This window comes from Chiroxiphia lanceolata, chromosome 7 (assembly GCF_009829145.1).
Source record: "Chiroxiphia lanceolata isolate bChiLan1 chromosome 7, bChiLan1.pri, whole genome shotgun sequence".
NCBI classification, from domain to species: domain Eukaryota; kingdom Metazoa; phylum Chordata; class Aves; order Passeriformes; family Pipridae; genus Chiroxiphia; species Chiroxiphia lanceolata.
Window position 1 is genome coordinate 39,297,686 of NC_045643.1, and position 27,281 is coordinate 39,324,966.

The 27,281-nt window shown below is 48.0% G+C and overlaps 1 protein-coding gene across 2 annotated transcripts in view; it reads left to right on the forward strand.

Moving 5' to 3' along the window:
- The window catches only part of GPD2 (glycerol-3-phosphate dehydrogenase 2), a 49,720-nt gene extending 23,353 nt beyond the window's left edge, over positions 1 to 26,367 (forward strand). For both annotated transcript variants that reach the window (XM_032692970.1, XM_032692971.1), the window contains exons 7-17: positions 8,608 to 8,772; positions 9,365 to 9,509; positions 14,086 to 14,279; positions 16,470 to 16,604; positions 16,809 to 16,984; positions 17,473 to 17,604; positions 18,040 to 18,198; positions 19,967 to 20,079; positions 20,157 to 20,235; positions 20,468 to 20,566; positions 23,504 to 26,367. In XM_032692970.1, coding sequence (XP_032548861.1) covers positions 8,608 to 8,772; positions 9,365 to 9,509; positions 14,086 to 14,279; positions 16,470 to 16,604; positions 16,809 to 16,984; positions 17,473 to 17,604; positions 18,040 to 18,198; positions 19,967 to 20,079; positions 20,157 to 20,235; positions 20,468 to 20,566; positions 23,504 to 23,629 — 1,523 coding nt within the window. In that variant the 3' untranslated portion in view covers positions 23,630 to 26,367. The remainder of the gene's footprint in view (positions 1 to 8,607; positions 8,773 to 9,364; positions 9,510 to 14,085; positions 14,280 to 16,469; positions 16,605 to 16,808; positions 16,985 to 17,472; positions 17,605 to 18,039; positions 18,199 to 19,966; positions 20,080 to 20,156; positions 20,236 to 20,467; positions 20,567 to 23,503) is intronic.
- Positions 26,368 to 27,281: the final 914 nt, after the last annotated feature.

The window sequence follows — 27,281 nt, forward strand, 5'->3', positions numbered from 1 at the left end:
TTTTTTTTATTTAAGCTCTTGTAGCTATTTTTCCTAGGATTTGAGTGTGTCCTGAATTATGAAATGTTATAGCTTTATAATTCATGTTTGACAAATGGATATTTGGAGATGTTGAGCTGTAATAGGGGTATTACAGACAACTCTGTGGCTGTTTTTCCTTCCCTGGGTATAAAAACTCTGAGAGTTTGTCACTAGAAATACTTTCCATAGGTGATTTTAAATACACAGCTCCTCACATTTCTCGGTATTTCAAACCTGAGGCTGGATGGGTGGGAGAAGCCTTGCAGGCACACTAACCATGGGTATAACCAAGGAAATACTCTGTGTATGTTCCATAACCTCTTGTTTTCCAATACATTTTGTCCTGTGTTCCATAAAATAGAGCTGTCTGTGAAACCCCGGAGGAGACGGGCAGGATGTGAGGAATTCAGAGGGGCATGCTGGCTGCCTCTGCTGGGTTGCAGGTACAGTGCAAACCCAGAGCAGCCAGAGTATTTTCCTTGCTGTACTGGCATGAGCAGCAGTGGGGATCCAGGATAACCCCAGTTATCCCTGGCACAGCCCGTGGGTCTCTGTTCGCTGGTGCTGCTGCTGAGTCCCACCGTGCTTTGCCCGTCAGAGCTGTTTTATCCTTCTCAAAAGGGATAAAATCAATGGCCTGAACCAGCTGCATCTTTAACCCAGTTTTGCCTCTGTCAGAGGTGCAGGCTTAGCCACGTCCCTGCAGGATGAGCCCTTTGCTCCCGACAGAAGGGCCGTGCATCCGCAGCGCTCCTTTCCCTGCGCTGGAGGCTCCTTCCCAAAAGCTGGCGAATGGTAACTGCATCCTGCTGTACCTGTAACAATTTAATTGTGTAAGTCAGCCCAGTCAAGCATCCCCAGCTCATGACTGGAAGACATGAAATTCATTGTCATTATTGTCCCTGTCATTTTGGATCATTATATCCTGCTGCAGAATTTTCCTCACTCCAGTGCTTTCGTACCTCCAGGAAGCAGGGATTATGGCTGAGGTTGGGGTGGGGGCAGGACTGTGAACTACATTTACCTCAGGGGAGCCACAGATTAAATTGGCTTTGCTTTCTGACTTGCTGGATTCGTCTGTTTGTACGCTGTGGGTTTAAGGTTGGAAATGATGAATATTCCGGTGAATTCCAGGCCTCTCTCTTTTCTTTTTTTAATGCTCGTATAAGCAAAGGATGGGGTTTGTGTCCCTTAAGAAGTGAACGGGGAATAATTCTTCAGATCACGTTACCAAAAAGATTTAAGATTATTCCCGAGCAAAACACTGTTATTTGCACATCGTGGCACAAACATCTGAGTGGTCCCTGGGGTGTCGTGGCTTTAGGGGAAGGGAAGGAGCTGTGCTGTGCTGGGGGGGGGGTGTTTTACAGGAGCTCAGGGCTGGGTCAGTAGGTAGCAGGTGCCCTGCTCCCTGCTGTGGGTGCGGCTGAGGAGGGAAGGGGTGATGGGGCACCTGCACAGCTCCCTACTCCTTCCCCTGCTCCTTCCCCTGCTCCTTCCCCTGCTCCTTCCCCTGCTCCTTCCCCTGCTCCCTGTGTCTGTCAGCATGTGGGCAGCCCTGGGCCCTGGGAAGGGTTGGGAAGGTACACATTGCTCATCTTTCCAGAATCACCTAGTCAGTAAGATTGGACAAACCCTCCAAGTTTTTTTCGCTGCAAAAGTGGCCAGGCATTGAAATAAGTTGCTCAGGGAAATGTTTAAGAGGAGCCTGGATGTGGCACTTGGGGACATGGTTTAGGGGTGATTATGGCGGTGCTGGGTTGATGGTTGGAGATGACTTTGAAGGTCTCTTCCAGCCTTGCTGATGGTGTGATTCTGTGATCCGTGGGAGCAGTGCTGCCTCTCTCCAGCTCTGGCAGGGCACTGTGTCCCCCCTGCCACCTCCTGTTCCCTGAGAGGGCTCTGCTGGGTCACACAGTGGCGGGCAGCTGAACACAGCACACGGGCTGGTGAATCCATCACTTCCTCTGGACCAAAGAATCCCCAAGTTTGCCCCGATGGACTTTCCCCCTGGCAGCCGTGGGTGCCACGGGGCTGTGCTGGGCTGTGTCCCTGGCCATGACAGGCGCTCCCGGGGACATCTCAGTGCCTCTTCCATGAACTGCCAGTGACAGTGTTTGGTTTCATTTCGACACGCTGCTGTTCCTGCCGCTGACACGGCACTCGCAGTGTAGTGACAAGTTGAAGGCTGATACAAAGGAAGTGGGAAACAGCGTAATTATACAGCACAGGGACAGAATTCCAGATTTTGTCTGTCACTGGATGTGTGGATATTGTGGCTTATTTTTGTGGTTTGGGATCTTGGTTTCCATACAAGTTTCAGCTTCTGTGCTGTAAGTTGGCAGCAGACTCGATCAGACAGACATGCACAGGGTATTGGGATTTCTTCCTTAAAAAAAGGCTTTTATGGACTCCCTGCCTCTTGCTCGTGCTGTTCCTTTGTTTATAACTCCGTATGTAATTTGCAACTATTCATACTAGAAAAGGGGGAATGGCTTTAAACTGACAGAGGGCAGATTTAGATTGGATGTTGGGGAGAAATTCTTCCCTGTGAGGGTGGTGAGGCTGTGGTACAGGTTGTCCAGAGAAGCTGTGGCTGCCCCTGGATCTCTGGAAGGCCAGGTTGGAGCAACCTGGGCTAGTGGAAGGTGTCCCTGCCCATGGCAGGGAGTGGAACAAGACGGGCTTTAAGGTCCCTTCCAACCCAAACTGTTCTGGGATTCTAAGAATAGGGAAGCTTAGTTCTCGTAGTCTAAGCTGGTGCTAAGTGGAGGAAGCCAGAAATGATTTAGGATGACTGGATGCTGCTGGATTATTTAAACTGGATGTTTCAAATCTGAGTTTGAACCTGTTGGAATCAATTTACCTGTCAGAAGGCCAAGCTCGAGGCTTCCCTTCCCATGAAAGCTCCTACACAGTGAGAACTGGAAGTGCCCAGATCTTAGGGCAGATCTCAGAGGGCTAAAATGTGGGGTGTGTGGTTATTTCCTGTGCATACTTAGGTGCATATTGTCCTTCCCAGCTGCTGGGGCCTCCCTGCAGCAGCACAGGTGACCCAGGGCCCAGCGGTGCTCGGGTTCCCTGTGGCTGTAGGGGCTGTAGGGCCAGCCCAGTGTGCTGTCACTGTGCTGTGAGTGGGATGGAATGGGGCTGGTGGGACTGAGTCACAGCTTGTGACAGGAACAAAGACGTGAGTGCTGCGTATCCTTGAAAGTCTGGGAGATTTCAGCAAATTCCACTTCAGTTTTGTGTGATCCAGAGAAAAAGAAATAGTTCAGGTCTGAGGGCATTGTAGTGACTTGTGACTCATGAGTCAGTGGATGTTTCCCCTGAACTCACTCTGATTGTGTCTGGGGAGGAGAACTTGCCAAGGTCTCTCTGAGAGAAGTCTGGAACAATTTTGAGTCACTCCAGCTGATTCATCTGCCCAGACTGGGATGCAAGCCTTTCCATATACCCAACAGCTGCTGGGTTCCTGCTTAATGCTTCTGATAAAACTGGCCATGCAATTAAGCACTGACTTAAAATTATACTTATGGTAGTCCTGTTAACTTAGTTATGTGTAACTGTATGTATCTGATGTACATGCATAACTGTGTAATCACTCATCAACCTTAACTTTGGAGAGGTTTGGGTAAGATTTGTCTGCACAATGAGGAAACTTTGAACATGAAATGGTTTGGTTTCCTGCGTTGCTTTGCTGTGTGCCTGCAGTTACCAGTGCCGGGCTGGGGTAAGAATATCACTTATTTTTAAATAGCTTCTAGAATGTCAGTGCTTTGAGGGACCACGAGTGGCGGTGTTGTGGTTACACAGTAATATCCCCATCTGGGTGCTGGGTGATTGGATTTTGGGAATGGTCCAAACCAATGGACTGCCTGTGAGTTCAGTTCGGTATTCCAGTTAAATAAGTGGAGATCACTGGTATCAGTAAAGGAATAACATACAAGCAACAAGTTAATTTGCAGGTGTTTATCTTGTCTTTATTCCCTCAGCTTTTTAGAAGAAACATAAAAACCTAAACTTCCCTTATTTGTGTAGCTACACTACAAAAGGAATTGGAATTGTGACCACACTGGAGGCTTACTTGTCTTATTCATATATTTCTTTTAAAGTGTTTTTCCTTTCCAAGGAGCCTGCAGGTGGTTCTGAGGGGAAATTTGCCCCCTCGAGAAGGTTCATTGGGACTGTCACAGAGCTCCTTGTGTGGCTGCCTCCCCTTGAACCCGAGCTCCAGCACTGACTAGCTGTGCCTGGTCAGGGAAGGCTGTGACCTGGGGAAAGGTGAGGAGGGTTTTGTGTCTGCTGCAGGGACCAACCTGTTCCTTAAAGCCAGAAGTCTGCAAGCCCAGCTGTTACAGCTCTGCTGCTGCAGGAGGAGCCAAAATGAACTTTAAGGCTCCTTCCAACCCAAACCATTCTGAGGTTCTGTGAGTTGGTTAAACAGTAATAGTTGTCAGAGAGTGACACAGGACAGAACATACTAGAACTGCCAGAGTGCCTCATTAGGGCTCTGGTTTTCACACAATGCTCCTGAACCAGTCCCAAACAAACCTCTCCAGTCTGTGGGCTTTGTTACCACTCATTGACTGGGGCTCAGCGCTGATGAAAATAACATTGAACGTACACTGTGTGCACTCTGGGGGAGGATCCTGTGAGTGCCAACGGAAACATTGTCTGTTCGGGGCTGAAGAAAGAAATACAGCATTTGCTACTAAGGGGTGAAAATAGAATATTCCTAAATTACACAAAAAGAAGAAATTATAAACCAAATGGCATCACTGTTGGGCTTAGCGTGATGTAGGACACACTTACTCAAAATGTCTTTGCGCACTAAATGCCCTCAGCAGTATGGCTTCTAAGAGTGAGGGGGTTTTAGAGGATTCAGTGTTCATTTAGTGGAAGCACTTTAGCCAGTGTTTTGGGAAGAGCTGGGCTGACTGCCCTTAGAAGTTAAAGTATCTCTCCATTGTCACTGTATCTCACAGTTGACAACAGTGGATTAGGGGATGGATGATTCTTTCAGTTTTCCTTGCTAGAAATAACTCGGAGGATTTAAACATCCTCTTATTCTCAAGTGGTGCCACGGAAGGAGTTGCAAAGAGAACTCGGGCATATTCCATCAGTTGGCTCTTAGAGGCTTCTCCCAAAGATGCTGAGGTGTGACTGCCTTCCCTGGGGCAGCAGGACTGGAGCAGCAGTGACCTCTCCAGGGCAGGCTGTTGGTGAACACCAGTGACCTCTCCAGGGCAGGCTGTTGGTGAAAACCAGTGACCTCTCCAGGACAGGCTGTTGGTGAACATCTGTTCCTGGTGAATGTCACAATTACCATTTCACTGGGTCACCTGCAGTTAGGAGATCTCCAGGAGTGTCCCCATCTATGAAGGATGCCAGATTAACTTGTCTTAGCCATTCTGTTGTTATAAAATAACTTTTTGGCTTAAACATTTGGAAAACCCTGAAGTGTCACTGAGGGGTCACCTCTGGTAGCCAGGAGGGTCATTGTTTTGTTTGGCTTTGGAGCTGCAGTGCTGCTGTGAGGCACAGGGATGCAGAGCTGGCTGTGCTGGGTGATCCAGGGTTGGATCTCAGGAAAAGGTTCTTCTCCCAGAGGGTGGTTGGCACTGCCCCGGCTCCCCAGGGCAGTGGGCACAACCCCAAGGCTGCCAGAGCTTCAGGAGGGTTTGGACAGTGCTCTGAGGGACAGGGGGGGATTGTTGGAGTGTCTGTGCAGGGCCAGGACTTGTACTGGATGGTCCTTGTGGGTCCCTTCCAACTCAGCATATTCTAATTCTCTGATCAAGTGCAGGATTTTAATGTAATTATCTGGGGGAAAACACACACATGTGAATTGGAGGGCCTTAAGCAAACAAAAAGGCAAAACCCAGCTGTTCCTGGGTATAAAACCATTGTCTTATGATCCTATCTCTCCCAAACTGTTCACTGTTGTTCTCTACAGATGATAAATTCCCAAGCTGGGAAGCCACTCTTCATTCCTTTCAAATCCAGATCTCTCCAGATCTCTGTTACTTATGCTATGCAATACTTGAGGACTCCATGCTGTAGGTCACATCAATCTGAAGCCTGTGGGTTTTTCTACCAGTGTAGTTCATCAGGAACTGGTTATTTCCCAGTCCTCTTCCTGCAAATAAGTTCCATGGGCACTCAGTTCCTTTTGGACTGAGCTGAGGAGTGAGTAATAACACAGGGGTTCTCATATCAGAATAATGATGAGGGGAAAATGGATGAGAGGTTCAGAGGAAGTAGGAGAATGTTGTTTTGGACACAGTGGTACAAATCCTGAAGTGCACTGAGCATGTCCTGAGCTCACTCTGTCTTTAGGAGCAACCTTTGGATTTGGGGCTTGCTAAACAATGGTTACTTAGAAGTTTGGTTTTATAGAAATTACCCGTTTGCACATTATTTATTCTGCTGATTGGCTCCTCGGGATTGCTTTTGCTCTGGGCAAATAAGTGACAAATCTGGGCAGAGGCAAACTTGCCAAATTTAAACAGTCAGAGTTGCCGTAGACCAAAGCTAATATTGGCTGACGCTGAATTGTGCTGCCGTGGGATGAATCCCCACCCCGGGGCGGCCAGAGGACTCTGGGCTGTGTTGGTGCCACCTTGGGTGCTGGTGGCAGGAACAGAGGGAGGATCAGAAGGTCACTGAGGAAACCCTCCTGGTCCAGGGTCCTACTGCAGCGAGGGAATGACCCCCCTGTGCCGATGGTCCTCAGGGCTGGGTTTGCAGCTGAGCTGTGTCTGGGGGTGCTGTTCCTGCTGCCTGGTCCTGCACAGCCAAACCTTGCGGTGCCCGTGGGCCAGGCAGGCCCCAAATCCAGCACCACCATGAAGGGGGATGTCTCCAGGACACTGTGCCCCTGAAAGCCCTCGACTTTGGGCTAGAGGAGCATTTCTTGGATTACAGAATCACTGAATCATTTAGGTTGGAAAAGACCTCTGAGATCGAGTCCAACCTTTGATCACCACCTTGTCAACTAGACCAGAGCACTGAGTGCCCATGTCCAGTTGTTCCTTGAACACTGGATTCCTTTGGAATATGTGCTGTTCTGTGGAAGCAGCTGCTGTACTACAGCTTGTCACTGTCCTTTGTCCCTTTTCCACCCATCACTCCCTCTCCACACGAGCTATTCCTTCTCTCAACCCTGCCTTAAACTGGGTGAACCTCATGAGGTCATTTATTCCTCCCTGCCACCACAGCAGCAGCAATGCTGGTGCCTTTATAGAATGCTTTGCCTGCCGCCTCTGACCGATGGTTGTTCCCCCTCGTGCATCTTGTGTGATGGAGCATCCCCAACTTTTCCTGACATCTTGCTCAGTTGTTTTGCTGTTCTTTTTTGCAGCTGATTCTGGGCATTGTTTGCTGAGTGGAATTGGAGTTACTGTTTGTTTCTTCATCGATGCTTTATCATGCTGCCGTTTCTGTACACTCCGTGTAACTTTTTTTCTCGTAGCTGAAGACAGATTGTGCTGCAGGGCCTGGGCTGGGTTGGAATGAGGGCTTTGGGGAGGGGAGACAGCGCCTGCAAGGCCATTGATCCCATCTTTATAACTTTGCCCTTTTAGCTGGGAACAGATGATTTGCACGGGGGTTGGAGATGGTGCAGGCAGAATCCGAAGGACCAAACTTTACATAAACCATTTATTCTAAACATTGGGGATGCTGGCAACATAAATCAACTACAGTATCTATTACAAATTTATCACTTTATCAGTATCATCTGTGATAGGAGTGGTCTGAACAGGTGGGGAAGTGAACCATATCTCGGGAAGTTTAGCCTGCTTGGAAATTAATTATTCAGGACACACAGAGCCTGGCCCCTTCAATGTATAGTAATTCTTTCCAGCCAGCATCCAGGCCTCCAACTTCAGTGCAATAATAAATAGGAAAAGTCTCAGGTGAAGCCAGTATTTCAGAGTAATTAATCATCTTCCCCTCATGCTCCCTCCACCTCTCTCTTGGTTTTCTTTAACGAGGGAATTTCAGTAATAAATCTTTAATGATATATGTTAAGAATCCTTCATTAATTCTTGTCCACTTATTTCTCTCTTTGGGGTGCTTTTATGTTGTATGTTGGGAAGTTAAAAGGAATGTACAAGAAAAAAACCAGTTAAATTTGACACAGCCTGTGAAAGGATGTTTTTGGGTGTCGGGTGCTGTGTGTTCACTTGGCAATCAGAATTGTTGGTTAATAGCAGCTGGATTGTCAAAAGGATTCTTGGATACAAGTGTGGAGTTACAGCAGGATTATGAGGGAAAAGGGAGAGGAAAGAGTGGTTTGTCTGTTCCTAAATGGAGGGGCAGGAGTGCTCTGTTTGAGCGGGGTGTGTGGTGTGGGCCGCGCGGAGGCCCTCGGGGTGCACGGCCGGACACGGCGCTGCCCACGCGGCGTCCAGTGAGGGGCTGTGTCTGCAAACACCCCCGCGGGGGCGAGCGGCCGTCGGGGCGATGGGATGTGACGGGATGTGACAGGCCCGGCCGTGACGGATGGGCCGTGACACGCGCCCGGTCACACGCGCCCGCCCGCCGTGGGTGACGGGTGTCCTCCGTGCCTCCCCGCAGGACAGCACAACGACGCGCGCATGAACCTGGCCATCGCCCTCACGGCCGCGCGCTACGGCGCTGCCACCGCCAACTACGCCGAGGTGCGCAGCCTGCTCAAGGCCACGGACCCGGCCAGCGGGAAGCTCCGCGTGTGCGGGGTGCGCTGCAGGGACGTCCTGACCGGTGAGTGGGACCCCAGCCCCCCGGGGCTGCACGGGCAGGGCACGGGCCCCTCGGGAGAGGAACCGCGGGATAACCGCAGGGAGCGGCGGGGCCGCCGCTGTCTCTGAACATCCACCAGCCACAGAGGAGCCATCTTCCCGGGCCGTGCCATTAGTGTCACTCAGCTTTAGCTTCTGTCACGTTTCTCACTCAAATCCCAGTGTTTTGGCAGGGCAGACTGAGCTTTACATCCAAACCCTTCTGTCAAGGGAAGATGACATTGTCAAAGGCTCCGTGCTGTACTGTAATAATCCCATTTACTGAGTCTGTGGGGTGAGACTGAAATCTTTTTTCTTGAGAGGCAGATTTCAGCTGAGCAACTTCCACCTTGTCTGCCCTCCCAGATAAGCTGGAATTCCATTCTAAAACATTCTGCTTCAAATCTGGTGTTAGGTGAACACTTAGTTAATTTTTAGAGCCCACCCCGGCTGTTGTGTTCAGACATGCAGGATACACTTTGCAGTAGGGTGAGTTCATAGAGAGATTAATAACAGAGAGCGTCAGTGAGCAGGAAACAAATGGTGTCTGTGATTGATACTGTTTTCTTTCACAGGGAAGGAATTTGATGTCAGAGCCAAGTGTGTTATCAATGCTACGGGACCTTTCACAGACTCCGTGCGCAAAATGGATGATGAGGAAGTGCCCAACATCTGTCAGCCCAGTGCAGGAGTGCACATCGTGATGCCTGGTTATTACAGGTACCGGGGCTCAGGGCCTGCTCCATTTGTAACACCATTTGTAACAGTCTCTGCTGGGGAATAAATGAGCTCCCGGAGACGCACTGGTGGGTTTTACAGCACTTCTGAATGCACAGTTGGATTTTGGTTTTTATTTGTGTTTTTTAAAGAGGATTCTGGCACTGTGCCGACGAGAAGAACAATTTCATCTATTCAGAAAACACTGAAGTCTTTTAGTTCTTAGTTGAAGCTCCCCAAGGCAGGACTCCTGCTGAAGCAGAAGGCCTTTAGGCAGAGCATCACCAGACTTGCGAAAGCACCTGTTTCAATAATGCCTTTGAGCTGAGTGTGCTGCCTGCCTGGTCACCTCCTCAGGAAAACCTCCCAGCAAGGTTGCATCTTCATACAGGATCTCTTGTCCTGTTAAATCATGGAATCACAGGATAGTCTGGGTTGGAAGGGACCTTAGAGATCATCTCGTTCCACCCCCTGCCTTTAAATATGAAACTCCCTGTGCAATGGCTCTGCCACCTGCTCAGTGCAAACGGGATTGCAGAAGTACAGAATAAATAATATGATGGGCAGTATGATAAGTAATAATAAGTAATATTAGTGTCACCCAACAGAATTAGTTCAGAGTAACGCAGTTAAATTCTGGCACTGCTGTGACCACAAGCTCCCCCCAACCTGTGGGGGTTTTGGTGGTCAGGATGTGCCCCCCTTGGCCACCCCTGTTCCAGGAGAGGTTCCCGTGGCACTCTGCTCCCTGCAGCCTCCTGCTTCCCTCCCTATTTGCTGTGCAAAACCAAATCCCCTTCTCCCAAGTCAGCCCTGTCAGTTGGAACTCAAATATTACCTTTGGTTCCTGAAGTCATTAGCATCCTAATGGAAATTCTGCTTTATGGACTTAGCCCAGTTCTGTTGATACAGAGCCCTTGCAGTAATGCCTTCCACAGCACCATCGTGCTCCTTGGAATGGGAATTCAGCCTTCCAGGGCACAACAGGGTGTTCTGCTGGAGCTGTCCTAACAGCACATGACCACAGACTAAAATTGAGGCATTTTTGGCCTGGTGTAAAATCACCCCTGCATTCTGTTCTGGCTTTTTTTGTATCTTTCCCCATGAGAAATGGGAAAATGACCTGATAGCTCCTTTAAAGTACTAAAAATGTGAAGAAATGGGCTGTAATCCCAGTTACCTCATATGCTAGGAGGAGGACGTGGCTTTATGGCCCTACAGAAAAACATGGAAAGCTTTAAAACTTGGACTCACTTTGTAAATGCAAAGTAGAAGATGGCTTGATATGCATTTATTTATTCTGTAATAACCCAATAATTTTAATTGGAAATGTGGAGAATTCTTGTTCTCCGTGTTCCCCGGTGTATGTCAGCATGTGGGCATTACTTTCTTTGGAAAATAGTATCTGCCCACACGCTGCCTCCACAGCACAGCTGATTAGATAAAACTGCACTGAATTTCCTTGGAGTGTGAGAGCTGAAAGCAGGGAACTGTCTGCTGAACAGAAAATACTCGTGGGATTTAATCTGAGTCGTATCAGGTCTTCTCCTGGTGCCGGGGGACACTCCTCAGCACAGGAAGGTTGGCATTTCACCCTGTCCACGTGCCCTGTGGTGAATGTTTTGTGCCCTGTGGTGAATGTTTTACAGAATTTTGGCCCGTAGTCGCAAAAATTATTTTTTTTTTGGTTAAGATTTAGAGGTTGTCAGTTATAAACGTAGTTAAGATTTTGTAAAACTAATGTTAACCTAATGCATTCACTTCCCGTGGGTTTTTTGCTCATTGATGTTCTTCATTAATAGTCCCAGAATTCCTCCCCTCATTAATTAGGCTTCCAGCCTGGAATGTGTCTGTGAATACAAGGCTTTTTCCTCTCCCTTCTGACCAATTTCAGACGTTTTCAGTCTTTCTCGAGTTTTCCTCTCTGCTCTGCATTCCAGATTCCAGGTAAACTTGTCTGTTGCACCTCAGTTCTGCTCTGTGGAAAGTCACTTTTTGTTCTTTAAGTGCATTTGTGGTGCTTTGGTCAAATGCTTCTTCAGCTGGACATCAGCATGGAGCCAAGACCTTCCATGTATCTCCCAGACCATTTCCCTCTACATTTCTGTGTGTCAATGCCTTCCTTTAATGCTTCACATTAGAGTTTGCAATACTGACCTTGCCCATTTTAGCAGCCTTTGAAGAGGAATCTCAGCGTGGCTGACATGGCTCATACCCCCTTCTCCCATCCATTTTGGAATCATAGGAATTCCTGCCTTAGAAAGCCTCGTTGTTTCACAGGTGTCCCTGGTGTGTAGCAGGGTGACTCCAGAGGCTTCCCAAAGGCCGGTATTTGGGTGTTAAGATGCTGCTTTTTGATGCAAAACACCTTATTTTGCATTTGTTTGGGTGGCTCTTCAGTTATTTAAATAAGCTGGAACGAGCCTGGCAAGGGGCATGGAGAGAGAGCTGCCCAGGAAAGCTGGTATCAGTAATTCAGGAAATAATTGGCACATGGAAGGCTTGCATCCTCTCTCAGCACTTGCTGTGCAATCTAAAAACAGTTCAGTCCAGAGGTGCTGTGGGAAAACATAGTTTGAAGTCTCTGCTTGTTTCTCTTCCTTATTTTTAACAGTTTTTATGAAATCACATAAAAAACCCCACATACTTTTAAGGAAATGTCTATAAAGTTTCTGAATTCTGATACTGTATATTAAATCTCTGATTTCCTCTGTCTCTAAATCAACAGCTTTTTCATTTTAAAAAGTAATCATTTGTCTGAGGTGATTTACCTTTCCCAAACTGTGTTGACTTCCCCTATTAGATTGTACCTCTCCCTCTGTAGGCCTAAGCTGTCTTTAAATATCAGCTAAAAAAGGTTCTAATATACATGCTAGGTATGAAATTCTCAGCTTCTCTTCCAGCCTTGCCATATATTGCAAACTTCCCTTCAGTAATCAGTTTAGGCTTCCTCAAAATGGAATATTCATTGATTCAGCTGGAATAGGTAGTTCTCACCCAAGCATTCGCTTTCCTAAGGAATTGTTTGAGCCCATTGAATGATTCCCCTCTAAAGTTCCTAAATGCCACCAAAATCTCCATCTCCTGTCCTCCTTCCACGTGCTCCCCATATCCCCCTCCAGCTCCCAGGAGTGGGTGCACAGCCTGGAGACCCCTGGAGTGTTTTTATAAGGACTTGCAGCACCTGAAATGAAAGTCAGCAGCTACCCTTAAAATAAAATTGAACAAAGAAAGGGGCAGTTTAATGTTTTTCTCTATAAAAGCTGTTTACTTTTAAGTGTTTATAAAAGCCTCTTATTTTCTGAAATACAGGCAGAGCTTTTTAATAAGCCACGAGGAGGTGGCTGGGTTTGTACCTATGAATTTTATTTTACATTATACCAGAAACCACTGATACATAAATTAAAATTTCCTGTCCAAAGAACTACAGATTTTCTTCCTTGTACTGAACGATTCCGTTCTGCACTGGCAGAACTAATGAAAAATCTCTGAGTAGCAGCATCATTGGTGTCTCTTTTGCCTTTTTTTCCTCAAAGCACAGTTCCCCATTCAGGGCCACAGAACTGGGAGCACTCCAATCCCTCAGGAGTCTGTGGGTGTTCCTTCCTGTTGAAGTGGCAGGTGGTGACAGACTCGAGCTTAGTGTCACTGGAAGGACTCCTTAAATGTCCTCATTTCTCCTCTTTTCTCTCCTTTTTCTCTCAGTTGCCACCCCCTGCCCCTCCTATTCCACATGTAGTGGGGAGGCAGGTTGGAGGGGATTTTGTTTGTCTTTAATTTTGCCCTCTGCTCAGGGTGCAAATAATTGACAGCTCAGGTTAATAAGATCTGATCTTTATTATTTCTTGTTCTGTACTTAGACACATCAAAACAGAACCAGGGTTCTGTTCTTTCTTCCATTTGAATAGATTAGGGATTAGGAAGAAATTCCTGGCTGGGAGGGTGGGGAGGCCAGAGAAGCTGTGGCTGCCCCTGGATCCCTGGAAGTGTCCAAGGCCAGGTTGGACAGGGCTTGGAGCAGCCTGGGCTGGTGGAAGGTGTCTCTGCCCATGGCAGGGGGTGGAATGAGATGAGTTTTAAGGTCCCTCCCAACCCAACTCAATCTGTGAACACTCGTTCTGTCTCAGCCTTCCCTCTCCCTTGTGGCATAATACAGAGAATTGCCTGTTTTGGGAGTTAAAAGCAGTTGTTCATTCCATGAGGAGTTTCAAGTCATTGCAGGTTTAAAATTTCCGACTGTTCATATTTGAAGTTCCAACACACAAGGTTTTCCAGAGTGAACGGAGATGGGAGATGCCCAAGGCCTGATTGCTCCACCTTAAGGTTGTGATCTGCTCACTCGCTTAGGAAACCAAACTGTAGGAATTTCTGAGCCTCGTTTCCGAGGGCCTTGTTTCCCAGAACTCCTGGGACTGCTGTTTAAAGGGAGGTCTTGGCCAGAGGTGAACTCTATTATTTATTTATTAAATCCTTTGGCCTAAGAACAAAGGTTCTGTTCCAGTGTTTCCCTGGAGTACCAGGTGTGCAGAACCCCGGGTGCTCCTGCCCTGTGTTGACCCACGTCCCTCCTTTCTTTCAGCCCTGACAACATGGGGCTGCTGGACCCAGCCACCAGTGATGGCAGGGTGATTTTCTTCCTGCCCTGGGAGAAGATGACGATCGCAGGGACCACGGACAGCCCCACGGATGTCACCTCCCACCCCATCCCCACGGAGGAGGACATCAACTTCATCCTGAGCGAAGTGCGCAACTACCTGGGCGCCGACGTGGAAGGTAACCCTGGGAGGGCTCTTTCCCCTGGGAAGGGGCTCAGGAGTCTGGCCATTCCAGCCTCGGGAAGTACAGCAAATAATTCACCCGGAAGAAAAAGGCGTTTGGAGTTTTCCCATGCCCTTGTTTCTATTTTCATTTTTCTAGGCATTTTATTCTTAGAATTTACTTTGCTTGGTCGGTAAATATCTTGCGGTGGCAGTTTTGGTGGGAAAGTAAAATGGGCCAGAAGGAGAATGTATAAAAGTTCCTTGGTGACAGTTGTTCCCTTCAGTAGCTGAAGTTGTTCCCTTCAGCACCTTTACTGTAAGGTGCTGACCTGCTGTGGCTCAGGGCTGGTTTGAAGGACAGGGGCTTCTTTCCTTAGAATCACAGAATCATTGAATAGTTAAGGTTGGCAAAGATCATCAAGTCCAACCATCAACCCAGCACCACCACCATGTTCACCACTAAACCATGTCCTCAAGTGCCCCGTCCACACATTTTTTGACCACTCCCAGGGGTGGTGACTGCCCTGGGCAGTCTTTCCTTCAGAGTGAGGCTTTGGTTTATCTCAATTACAGCATTTGTACTGCTGTATTTCTGCTGCAGCAGCTGCATTAAAATGGAAAGTACTCAGTCAGGAACACTGGAACATCCTTAGATTTAGGAAAACTTACTGTCTGGAGATGGGAAATGCTGGATTCCTTGTTTCCTGCAGTGGAGAATTGATGTCTCCATGTTGTGTGAAGTTATGAAAGAGTCTCCAGGGAAGGTCCTGTTGAGTATCTGGAGCAGCAGTTGCTGTTGGAAGTGCAGGAGGCCAGGCAGGGAGTTAGGAATTTGAACAAGGCAGAGATTAGATTAGATATTACAAAAGAATCCTTCCCTGGGAGGGTGGGGAGGCCCTGGCCCAGGTTGCCCAGAGCAACTGTGGCTGCCCCTGGATCCCTGGAAGTGTCCAAGGCCAGGCTGGACAGGGCTTGGAGCAACCTGGGCTGGTGGAACGTGTCCCTGCCCATGGCGGGGTAGAGTGAGACGAGCTTTAAGTTCCCTCCCAGCCCAGGCCATTCCATGGTTTCACAGGTATTTCCCAGCAGTGCATCCCGCAGTGTTCAATCCCTCTGACTCCAGCCCACCTGGGCACTCACCGTTTCTCACCGCTGCAATTACCATGTTTATAGATGGCTGGTACTGAAATAACAACTGCTCTGCCCATATCAACCCTCCACAGCCCTGCCTGTGCTGCCAGAGCCAGTGCCAGGGTTATCAACTTCCACAGGCTTGGACACCTTCCAGCTGCTTAATTACAGCGTCACACGTGCTGCTTCCTCTAGTTCCATTAGTTTATAAACGTAGTACGGGATCCTAGTCCTGTGATTAACACTTCATTTTGGCAGGTTAAACACGCTGGCAGAGCACCATTGATTTTGGAAATCTATTCCGTGTTCTTTGGGGGATGTTTTTTACACCCTTTTAGTGATTTTTCAATTATCGTTTATTTGAAAGTTGTAATAAAAACATGTTCCAAAGACTTCGGTGTGAAGCAGGTCGGTGACTGCACTTGGGGTGAAGGCTGTGGGTAAAGATGACTTGTCAAGAGGAGAACTTGGAAAAATCACCTACAAGCTAGAGAAAAAGCTTGGGAGTCCTAAAAGGAAATGTTACACTCATGGCACAGACTTTATTTTGGCTTTTAAAATGCAGTGTAAGGACTATCCTGTCAGCACAGGCAGGCAGGGAGAGTCACAGTCCTGGGGTGATGTGTTGTTAGGGTTTGGGCTTGGGGCTTTCATGGGCTGGTGGGTGAGTTTGACAGTTGAATCTCTCCAGGTTATCCATTCCCAGGATATCTGTGTTCTGTTGGGTTTCTCACCAGTGTGACAAACAGACCTGTCTGTCTGACTGTGCTTTGGGCTGGCGATTATTGCCAATCCTGATTGGAGCAGTGCTGGGTTTAGCCTGGAGAAAAGGAGGCTCAGGGTGACGAGGTGGGGATCGGTCACAGGTTGGACTCCATGGTCTGGGAGATCTTTTCCAACCTCAGTGATTCTGTAATTCTGTAGCCCAGCTTATTCCCTGACTTTGGAGAGTCTCCCCCAGCTTTGCAGGTTGCTGGGCACAGTGGGGCGCAGCCCTTGGCAGTGCCCCGGAGCCCGGGAGGGGTGGGAGCTAAATCCCCCTGAGCTCTGACTGTGCCTGATCCCTGGGCAGTGAGAAGAGGAGACGTGCTGGCAGCGTGGAGCGGGATCCGGCCCCTGGTGACAGACCCCAACTCCAAGGACACGCAGTCGATCTCGCGCAACCACGTGGTGACCATCAGCGACAGCGGCCTCGTCACCATCGCAGGTCCTGCCGGGGCTGCTGCAGGGGCTGGGCTGGGCTTCCAGGGGGCTCTGCTCATCACCCCTCGGGTCCTGCAGCTAGACACTGATCTGTGGGGCAAGCCTGACGAGAGTCCTGTCATATATAATTATATATATATATAGTATGTAGCAACTTCACATTCTTCTTGCTCTTCCCAAATAAAGAGGTGGACGTGTGTTCCCACAGGGGGGAAGTGGACAACCTACCGTGCCATGGCACGGGACACCATCGATGCAGCCATTCAGGAGCACAACCTGAAGGCAGGATCCAGTAAAACCATGGGGCTGCGGCTGGAGGGGGGTCAGGACTGGAGCCCCACACTCTACATTAGGCTGGTCCAAGACTACGGGCTTGAAAGCGAGGTGAGTCGTGGTTCTGGTGATGCTCTGATGGTTTGGTGTTGCAGGGGTTTGGTTTTTCCCTAAATCAAACACCAGCATTACGTGGGCAAAGGTCTGGTGAGCCTGATCAGAGCTTGTTGTCTGGCTAGGGCAAAGATGGTTTGAACAGAAATAAATTCTGGTAGTTGTTCTTCATCTTCCCTTTTTCCTTCCTTCCAGTCTTGACTGTTTCCTGCTCTAAAACGTTGGGGTCTGTCTCCCTTGGAGCCCCCAAAGCTGTACATCAGCCGTGATCTCAGCATGGCAGAAGAGCTGGGGTGTCATCAGACCCAGTGATACAGACACAGGGGGCAGTGCTGGTCCAGCCCATCCACAACAGACTTTCCTCCCACACAGTCACAATCCAACACCCTCTGTAGCCTGTCTGTTATTGCTGATGAGGGAATGGACAAGGAACACTGCATATTTCATGCTTTCAGAGTGTACTGGGTTTGTTTTCCTCTCCACAGGTGGCTCAGCACTTGGCTTCCACCTACGGGGACAAGGCTTTTGAAGTGGCCAAAATAGCCCAAGTCACAGGGAAGAGGTGGCCAATTGTTGGGAAGCGTCTCGTGTCTGAATTCCCTTACATCGAAGCTGAGGTATGTGGGAAAGCTGCCTCCTGTTCTTCGGGTCTGTTCTTGGCATGAGCAGGTTCTAGAGCAGGTCGTGGCTCTGTGAAACATCTCCTTGAGCCCTTTCCTTTGGGAAGGTCCAGATTTTTTTCTGGTCCTGTTTTTCCTCTTCCCTGGAGCTCGCTTTATTTTTACGTATTTATATATACACATACCAATATATATCATTAACTACTTATATAATGTCATTTTTCTTTATTTCATATATAAAAAATTTATCCTGGGTGAGTTTTATAAAACGTCCCAAGGAAAAGGGAACTTTCCAAGCCCTTCTCTTGGCTGGGTGGGTGCTGGTTTGCCACAGCTCCTGTTGCGTGGCCAGCCCAGCAGCGTGCTCTGGGATGCACTTCCCGCCGTTCCCGTGTCCATCTCACGTGCGTCCCCCTGGGCTGGCTGCTCCAGGTGGTGTATGGAGTGAAGGAGTACGCCCGCACCGCCGTCGACATCATCTCCCGCCGCACCCGCCTCGCCTTCCTCAACGTGCAGGCGGCAGAGGAGGCCCTGCCCAGGATCGTGGACATCATGGGCAAAGAACTCAACTGGAGCGAGCAGAAAAAGAAGGTACAAAGGGCCTTTTTCAGCTGGAGCTGCTTTGTTTTGCTTAAGGAGTTTCCATGTTAACGATCCAAGGCGGTTGAATAGAAAACTACAAGCGATGTTTTATTCCTGAGAGAATGAGAATGAGTCACTTGGTGCATTTCGTTATAAAGACTTTATCAAATAGCTGTGAAATGAGTTGGGATTGGCCAGGGGGTGGAGGGGAAAGGGAAGATCTGTGTCCTGTTGTTCCCCAGCTTTAAAAATTAAAGCAGACTTGGCATTACTGTCCTATTCCTATCAGTTATTTTGTTTACTGACACTTTTCAACTGATCTGCCTCAGCAGAGGAGGATCTTGTAGTCTGTGTCACCGCTTTTTGTCCACTCTGTCTTTTGAGGAGTGATGTCTGTGGTGTTGAGTGTGGCTATCCCACTGACAGGAATCCTGCCCCTTCGGAGCTACCCCATCAGGAAGCTACCAAACAGCACTTGTTGCTGTTGTAAACAAAGAAGTGCCCAGAATAGTGGAGGCTGCACTTGTAATACTGTCGTGAGTGTGGTGGAGCAACAGCAGGAAAGGAGGGACAGGGCCCTGGGACCTCTTTCACTGGGAAGCAAACAGAGCCTGTGAATGCTCAGCTGGCACTTCCACTGCAGAGTTTCCCTTGGAGTGTTCATGGGACCTTTTAACCAGTCAGAAGTTGGATTGACATTCTGAAGGGGCTCATTTGAGCCGGAGGACCTGCTGTGATCCTAGAGCCTGCCTGCAGGAATGCCTGAGGAAAGGGATCCCATCCTGTCCCAGGTGTGAGGGTGCTGCTTGGTGCTGTGTATCACAGCCAGAGGAGTTCAGCTGTGTTAGAGGTGCCTCACCCTCACCCCGTGACATTTGCTCGTAGAATCCTTTTCCAGGTTGAACAAAGCTACACCACTTCTTCCCTAAAAATAGCTTAGCAAATGGGAAGCTGTCAAGGCAGGGAATTTGGAATGAGCACGTGGTTAGGGGTTGCATGGACAGCCCCAGTGCCAGCACCTTTGGTGGGGAGTTGGGCACCATTCCCACCCTCACCTGCAGGAAGAAAAATGGGCAAGTCCTGCACTCACCTGTAGGAATTCCAAAGCCTTCCATGGCTCGTGGGAGCTCAGGAATGCCACTGAGGCATCTCTGCATCGCCTGGGTGTCCACTGGGCTTTGTTCTGGAAAAGGATCCTTTGCTGTAGAGAGAGCTCAATTCTGTGGTGCTTTATGTATGTCAGGGGTTTATCACTCATTAAAACCTGGCCAGGGAAGACCTTGCTCTGAACTTTCAGGTAATAAAGTCGTTTTACTACCATCAGGGAAAACTAGTTTAAACCATAAAGAACCTGCCTGGTGTTGAGCCTCCTGACTTTGTTGCTGGTTTTGGACAGTTGGGTGAAACATCACACTGAGGTATCAGCTGGAAGTGAAATGCTGTGTTGTAGGCCTGACCCAGAAGGGCTGTTTTCCTGTGATGGGCATGCTCCCCATGTGTGACTGAAGGTGTGGGATGGTCCTGAAAGCGTTTACACAGAAATTAGAAGTCTTTACTAGAGTTGATACCTCTTTCCGAGACTAAAAAGTGCCTAAGGTTAACTTTTAAAATACTTTTCAGTTGCCATCTGCTTAATTTTGGGAGCTTAGATAACTCCTGGTTAAATGGAAGAATCTAATAATAAAATATAATAAATAAATAAGAAATACTACATGAAAAATACTTCTATAAGAACTTGCTATTCCTCAGATACACAGGTTTTCTGTTTTTGTTGTAGGAAGAGCTTGAAACTGCAAGAAAATTTCTCTATTATGAAATGGGCTACAAAGTAAAAACAGATCAATTAACAGACAGCTCTGAAATCAGCCTAGTGCCTTCAGATATTGAGAGGTGAGTGAAGCAGCGGAGTTAATGAGCCCCTATCCCTCTCCCGGTGCAGTTCCCCATGGATAACCCTTCTCCCGCAGGTACAAGAAGCGGTTCCACATGTTTGACAAGGACAAGAAGGGCTTTATCACCATCCTGGACGTGCAGCGTGTGCTGGAGGTGAGGGTTCCTTGTGCCCCTGGGTCTCCTTTGGGAGCAGCCCCTGTGGCTCTTGGGGTGTGGTGCTGGTGCTGAGCAGTGCTGAGCTGTGCTGAACAGTGCAGTGCTGAGCTGTGCTGTGCTGAGCAGTGCTGGTTTTGAGCAGTGCTGGTTTTGAGCAGTGCTGAGCAGTGCAGTGTTGAGCAGTGCTGCGCTGAGCAGTGCTGAGCAGTGCTGTGCTTGCTTTGTGCAGAGCATCAGCGTGCAGATCGCCGAGAACACCCTGCACGAGATCCTCAACGAGGTGGACCTCAACAAGAACGGGCAGGTGGAGCTCAACGAGTTCCTGCAGGTGGGTGGCTCCTTTCCTGCAGGTGGGTGGCTCCTCTCGTTCCAGGAGAAGCTGTTTCTTTAATGAGCAAAGCCACAGGTAGGGAATTTTTTCCCCTTGTCTTAAGGCTGGGATGGAAACCAGGTGAGTGTGACCTGTAGTGTGACAAGGGACACACAGAGCCATCCTTGAGCAGCTTGGGCAACGATATTTTTCCACTGAGACCCAAGAACAGGTCCAGTTTACAGATTATGCCCCGGTACAGTCCTGAGTTTGGCATTTTTAGTACAGAAATGCTGTTTAAATATGTAAAAAAATAATACAGTTGTCCATTGGAAGGTACATGGCAGAGCTGTGCACACTGACATTATCTGGGGCTGTTAAGGGATTAGTAGTTTCTAAGCTACTGGTAATTATAAAGATGAATAAACTGAATAATAAGAAACTAAATATTAATAATATATAATAAATAATAAATAGCTATAATAATAAACTATAAATAAAAAATGAAATAATAAACTAAATAACTGAATATTATATTATAAATATATTATAAGGGCCATCCAGGCCCAATAACCCATTTTAACTCCTGGATTGGCTGAATTGTCCCAGTTCCTATGAAAGAAATGACAGGCATCTGCCTTTTGGGGGGCTTTCAAATAAAACCAAGGGTGCTCCCTTTGCACATGCAGTTTGCCAGCTGGGTTTGTTTTGAGGAGTGTTTTTTGGGGTGGTATTTCAGAGCCTGCCATGTCTCCCCTGCCCCGTGGCAATGATGAATGTGGAACAGGAGAGAAATTAATGCTGGGGATTTTGGTCAATGTCAACCCTTTCTTCACTGTGTCAAGTTAAACAAACAAGATCAAGGCGAAGGAAATGGTAATTGTCTCTCTGGAGATGAGCTGGGGATAAGAGCAGCATTGTTGAATCTAAATGCAGGAAATTTTCACAGGTTGTGTCCAGCATTAGCAAAAAGGAGTATTTATTTGCCTAAAATGCAGCAATTGAGCTGGGGAGCTGCAGTGAACTCAGGAGAAGGGGAAGAAGCAAACCAAACAAACCAGGAGGGAGGGAGAACCAATGGCTTTGGGAGTTTGTGGTGACATATTGAAATGGAAGAGAAAATCCCAGCTGGTTCTGGCTGTTGGAAACGGTCACCCTCATACCTCCCTTGGCATGTGGAGACCTTCAGTTGGGGGAGCCCAGCCCTTACTGCAAGAGCTGTGTTAGCTGGAGTTTGGGTAGTTTGGGGAACATTGTGGTTATGAAGCTGCAACAACCAGTAATTGTGTGTTCTGTGGGTTTTGGGGGCGTGTGGGGTTTTTGCTTTGCTGGCTGACCAGTCCCCCCGGGGGCTGGGGGCCCTGTGTCATCTCTGTACAGTATAAAGGCCAGGCACTGCCCTGGGTTGGTTTCACAATTGTCTTTGCAAACCTGTGTCGCTCTGTGGCTCCTGCACATCTCACAGCCCAGTGCTAAGTGGGAAGAGTGGCTCTGAAATGAACAGGGGGTTGCCATGGAAGGAGCAAAATACATTAAATGTTTGTTTAATTTTTTAATGGATCTGTTAAGTCAGTGCCCAGTGCTTGGGTGTTTGCTTTCTGAAAACTTCCAAGTAATTGCGTTTCAGCGCCGAGCGGTTGTGCAAGCCCTGGGCAAATATTTGTGGAGGTTTATGTTAGAATATAGAACAGGTTGTACCTGGGGGCTGCCTGGCTCTCCAGGTGGGAGCACAGTGCTGAGGGAACTCAAATAATGGCCTGGTGAGAACCGGGCCTGGCAGCCCCCGGTGCCCACACGTGTCCACGGAGTGATGCTCAGCAGAGAGGGGGACCTTGGGGTTGGGATGCAAAGGCAACCCCCCTCACAGGCACGAATTTCTCCCCAACATCCCATCTAACCCTGCTCTCTGGCAGTGGGAAGCCATTCCCTCTTGTCCTGGCATTCCAGGACTTGTCCAAAGTCCCTTTCCAACTCAGCCTTGGCAGGGCTCACACCACATTTGCACAGGTCCCGCTGCAGATGCAAGGAACAGATTTTCCTATGGAAGGGAAGGAATCTGAAGGATTCCTACACTCCATGGGAGTAAGAAATTGCATTTTGCAAGTGCCAATTTCTTCCCCAGCACTCTGTGCTGAGCTGTCTGCAGGTAATTTCAGATCTAATGCTCACTTTATCCATGGGATAAAAAAGAATTAACTAAAATCTTAGCACTAGTGTGTGCTCATTGAGAGAGAGCCGAGCCCAGCTCCCAGGACTTAAAGGCAAATTAGTTTTAAAAGTCTATAAAGGAGTTTGGATTTGAAGGAATTGTGGAAGTCAAGTACAGTGTCTCTGCAGAGAAAGACTTGTGAGTGAAAAAGGGCTTGGTCTGGGATGAATTGTGGATCAGGAATCATGGAACCCCAGGATGGTTTGGGTTGGGAGGAACCTTCCACTAGCCCAGGTTGCTCCAAGCCCCATCCAGCCTGGCCTTGGACACTTCCAGGAATCCAGAGGCAGCCACAGCTTCTCTGGGCAACCTGGGCCAGGGCCTCCCCACCCTCACAGCCAAGAATTTCTTCCTAAATGGAAAAAAATCCGAATGGTGCTCTTGTTTGAGCTGCATCTCTGATATTGCAAACAGCCCTGTGGGAGGGGTGGTTATCCCACATTCTGAAATGTCATGGCAGAAAAACCCAGTGATGGTGGTTGTCTGCACTGGGACTTCCAAGTGGATCATATTTGGTACTTCCACTCTTCCTGCCCCCTGTGCCTGCCCAAAGCCTTCTCTGATGTTTCTGGGAAGTGTAAACGAGCCTTGAGGGGAGGCTTTGAAACCCCAGTGTTGGTTTGTCCCTGGAGAAGTCGGGTCTGTAGGTTCACTGAGGGGTGGGGAGGGCTCTTGGCTCCCGAATGACCTGTGCCCGTGGCTGCCCTGAGCAGGGGGCTGACGTGCTGCTGTCCCTGTGTCCCCAGCTGATGAGTGCCATCCAGAAGGGCCACGTGTCGGGGAGCAGGCTGGCCGTGCTGATGAAGAGCGCCGAGGAGAACCTGCGGCGCCGCGCCGCCATCCCGGTGGATCGGAGCGGGGGCGGCGTATGAGACCCCCCCACACCCCCCACGGCTGCCCGAGGCTGCTGAGAACATTCCAGAGCTTCTGCCCTCCCCGCTGGCCCCGGTGCCCAGAGCCCTTCCCCAATACATTGGTGCGTTCGTCCTCCTCATTAACGGTTTTCTTACTCCTCCGGTACGTGGCCTTCGGGTTGGGGGTTCTGCAGTCCCAGGGGTGTCTTAGCAAGAGTTCAGGAACACAGGCTGGGAGGGTTTGGGGGCACACACAAGCACCTGCTGCCTTGGTCATTAACTTTGCACTTTTATCTTTAAAGCAGAGGATGCTCAAAGTGAATCCTGCCATTAAACGTGTTGAATTCTCCAAATACAGCCCTGGTATCTCAAAGCTGCTGCTGTGTCTTCAGCAAAAAGCAAGGGAAGGAGGGCTGGTGTTCTGGGTTGGAGATATGATCCCAAAAGGAACAAATCTGACCTTTCCTGGGGTGGTGGTGATGGTGGAGAGCTGTCCTGAGCCTGCCAGGAGGCTGGGTTTGCTCTGTTGTTCCAGTGGTGCCAGTACTTGGCCACACAGAAATAGCAGCTGGAAAACAAGACATCTTGATGAATCACCCCCAGGCAATAATTTGGCTAAAAGCTGAGGACAGCTTCCCTTTCTCCCATATTAACACAAATAACTGCCTTTAATAAATGGGCACTGTCTGGCAGGTGGTGCTTTGAGCTGTGAAATAAAGGTAAAAGGTGCTTTATGCTAAAAGTGCTTTGAGTTTGGGACAAACCCTGCTGACATGTAGGATAGGGCAGGTTTTGGTAGCACAACAGTCTTAATTTAAAAATGCTCAAACACAGAGTGAAAAAAACAAAGTCTGTCTTGCATTCCACTAACTTTTCTAGAAAAAAGGGCTATTTTTCAGCACATTAATGGAAAAACCAAAACAAGAAGCTGTTTCCAGCACTGCTGTACCTGTGTCTTGCCTTCCTGCTGCTGGATTTGGTCGAGATCAGGTGGGAGATTTCTGCCTGATGTAGAACAAGGCAGGGAAAACCTGGTTTATTGCTGGATTCGGCATCTATTTTATTCCTTGAGTAGAAATAGCAATTTCCACCTCAAACCAAGCTTCACTTCCCAGGTGTCAGAATTTCTGATCAGTAAAATCTAATGTATTTGACTGGTGTCACCACATTCACTGATGGAAAATAACAGGACAGGAGTGAACAGCAAAGATTCCTTGGATATTTTTATAGGGAAAGTGATTCCAGACACAAATGGAGATGCTGAGGAGTGTGGGATGTAGCACAGTGAGTACAAATGTTTTGTTTTGCTGGAGAAGCAGAGTCCTTTAAAAAATTAAAATTCAGGTGCTGAAAAATAGTAAATACAAAAGAAAAAAAGCCAAGGCAAGGCTCATCTAAAATGAGTTTTTAAAATGGTTTTTGCATGTTAAATTCATTTTTTTTGATGCAGATATTGTTCAGGTTGTGGTTTTGTGCTGTGAGCAGGGACTGAGGAAGGAGTTGGCACATCTGACACCACAAGGTTGTTTTAATGAACAAAGGGGTTTGTTCCTGTGGTCCTGTAAACTTTTCCTTTTGAACTGTGTTCCAGAATATTCAGATGAAAGATGGAATGTTTGACTGAGCTTTGTATTTCCAAGCCCACAGTAACAGATTTCACATATCCTGCAGAACTGAGGGAAGTGAATGTATAACACACAGGTAATTTTGGCTCAGTGAACAAGGGAAGGGGTTTGGGATTCTGCAATTACCAATAATTTAAGGGGGGGGAAAAAAAAAGAAGTAAAAGTCATGAGACCTTTTCCAGGCCACGTTAAAAAAAATATTTCCAATATTGAACAGCTTTTACATGGTTTAAAGAGGAATTCTCTTCCACTCCTCTCCAGCTGGCTTTGTTAAATTAATAACCCCAGTTAACCTGGAAAGCAGGATTTTCTGTGTTGTACCCAAAGTATGTTTCTCTTGTTTTGCTAATCTTGCATCTGTAATGTGACTTTGGGATTCTTTTGTTTTGCTAATCTTGCATCTGGAATGTGACTTTGGGATTCTCCTGGCTATGTGTCCTTGGACATGGATTTGCTTTGCGTCTCAGGCACTTTATGTCACGCTCCTGCTCCCCTGTAGAGCCCTGGAATGACAGGGACAACTGCATGTGTTCCTTCAACAGCTGAATCTGTACATGAAGAAACCTGAAGTATTTATTTGTCCCCTCACTCTGTCTGCAGGAATGTTGGCTGTGTTGTTTAAGGTTTTTTTTAATGTGAATGTACCGTGGGAAGAGTTGTACAGTGTCACTGTCTTGCTGTGCTGATCTGAGGTGGAAAAGCAGGAATGGGATTTTTTTTTCTCCTTTTTTTTTTTTTTTTTTTTTTTTGGTGAGTTGAGACTTGGGTTTCTGGATTTGCTGGGGTTGTTTTGTGTTTTAAATAAACTGCACACCTGGGGGGATCCATGCAGTGTGTGTCCATGTGTATACATGTGTATAAATACATGTACAGACACTCACTGCAGGTTTACACGTGGCACTTACGTCTGTTGTCAGGTTCCTGTTGCAGCCTGGGCTGTTCAATGCTGTGTTTGAGGCTGGGTTGTTATTTTTATGACTGTCTTGGTGTTTTCCTGCCATTATTTATTACCTTTGATATCTGGAATGAGCCGCATGCGTTTATTGAGCAATAAGAGGATGTATTTAATGTGCCTTGTTTTTAACTGAGTAAGGACTGAGAGCATGAATCAATAAAACTGGTTAAAAACGCTCCTTTCACTCGCAGTTTGTCACGGCAGGTGAAAAAATAACTTGGATTTGCCTTGCAAAAGTTCCTTTGGGAAGGAAGGATGTTGGGGTAGATGTGTCTCGGTAAACAGAACCGGGTTTTTCCCTGCTTTCCCACCTTAGCTCGGAATTTGGCACTCAGTAGTTCCAAAGTGAAAATGAGGAGTTAACGCAGCACTTGGCATTCCTGGGAGGTGACAGGGTGAGGAATCCTGCACTGCCCTCTCAGGCTGGAATTGCAGCAGCCACCTGGATTTGGGGGGGGGGGCTGGAAATGCCAACCTCGAGCAGGACTGCACACTGATGAGTTTGATCCTGACTAAAATCAATAGAAGCGAACAGGAGCGATTTCCTAATCCATTTGGATCATGTTACATGTCAGGTTTCCCGGGGTTGCCGTGTGTTGATGAATGTTCCGACAGAACAAATCCATTTTCCCTGTCAGTAAATCAGCAGCGCCGTTATCAGGGCGAGCACAATCTTTATAATCTCCAGATTATTTCGTAGGGTTTAATTTACACTTGTAATAGGGATATTCCACAAGTGCTGCGGAGCTGTGCTGGTGCAGAGATTGTGTGTGTGCAGCTGGAGCAGCTCCCTCCGTGTGGGGATGAACTGGGCTGGAGTGGAACTACAGGATTATGGATTTTCTCTAGTCCGTGGTGTGTAAATCATATGTCACAAAATGTTTTGCTGTGACCAGCTTCGTCCCAAATATTTGGCAGCACTAGAATTGCCTTGGGTCACGCTCCTGACCTTGCTGCTGGAAGGAAGAGGAGTTTTGGGGCTGGTCCCTTCCTCCGGCGTCTCCATGGCACGGTCAGAAATTCAGATTTATTGCACCTTGTGCAGCTGGTGCTCCACGGGCTGGTTAAAATATGATGGGGAATATCATAG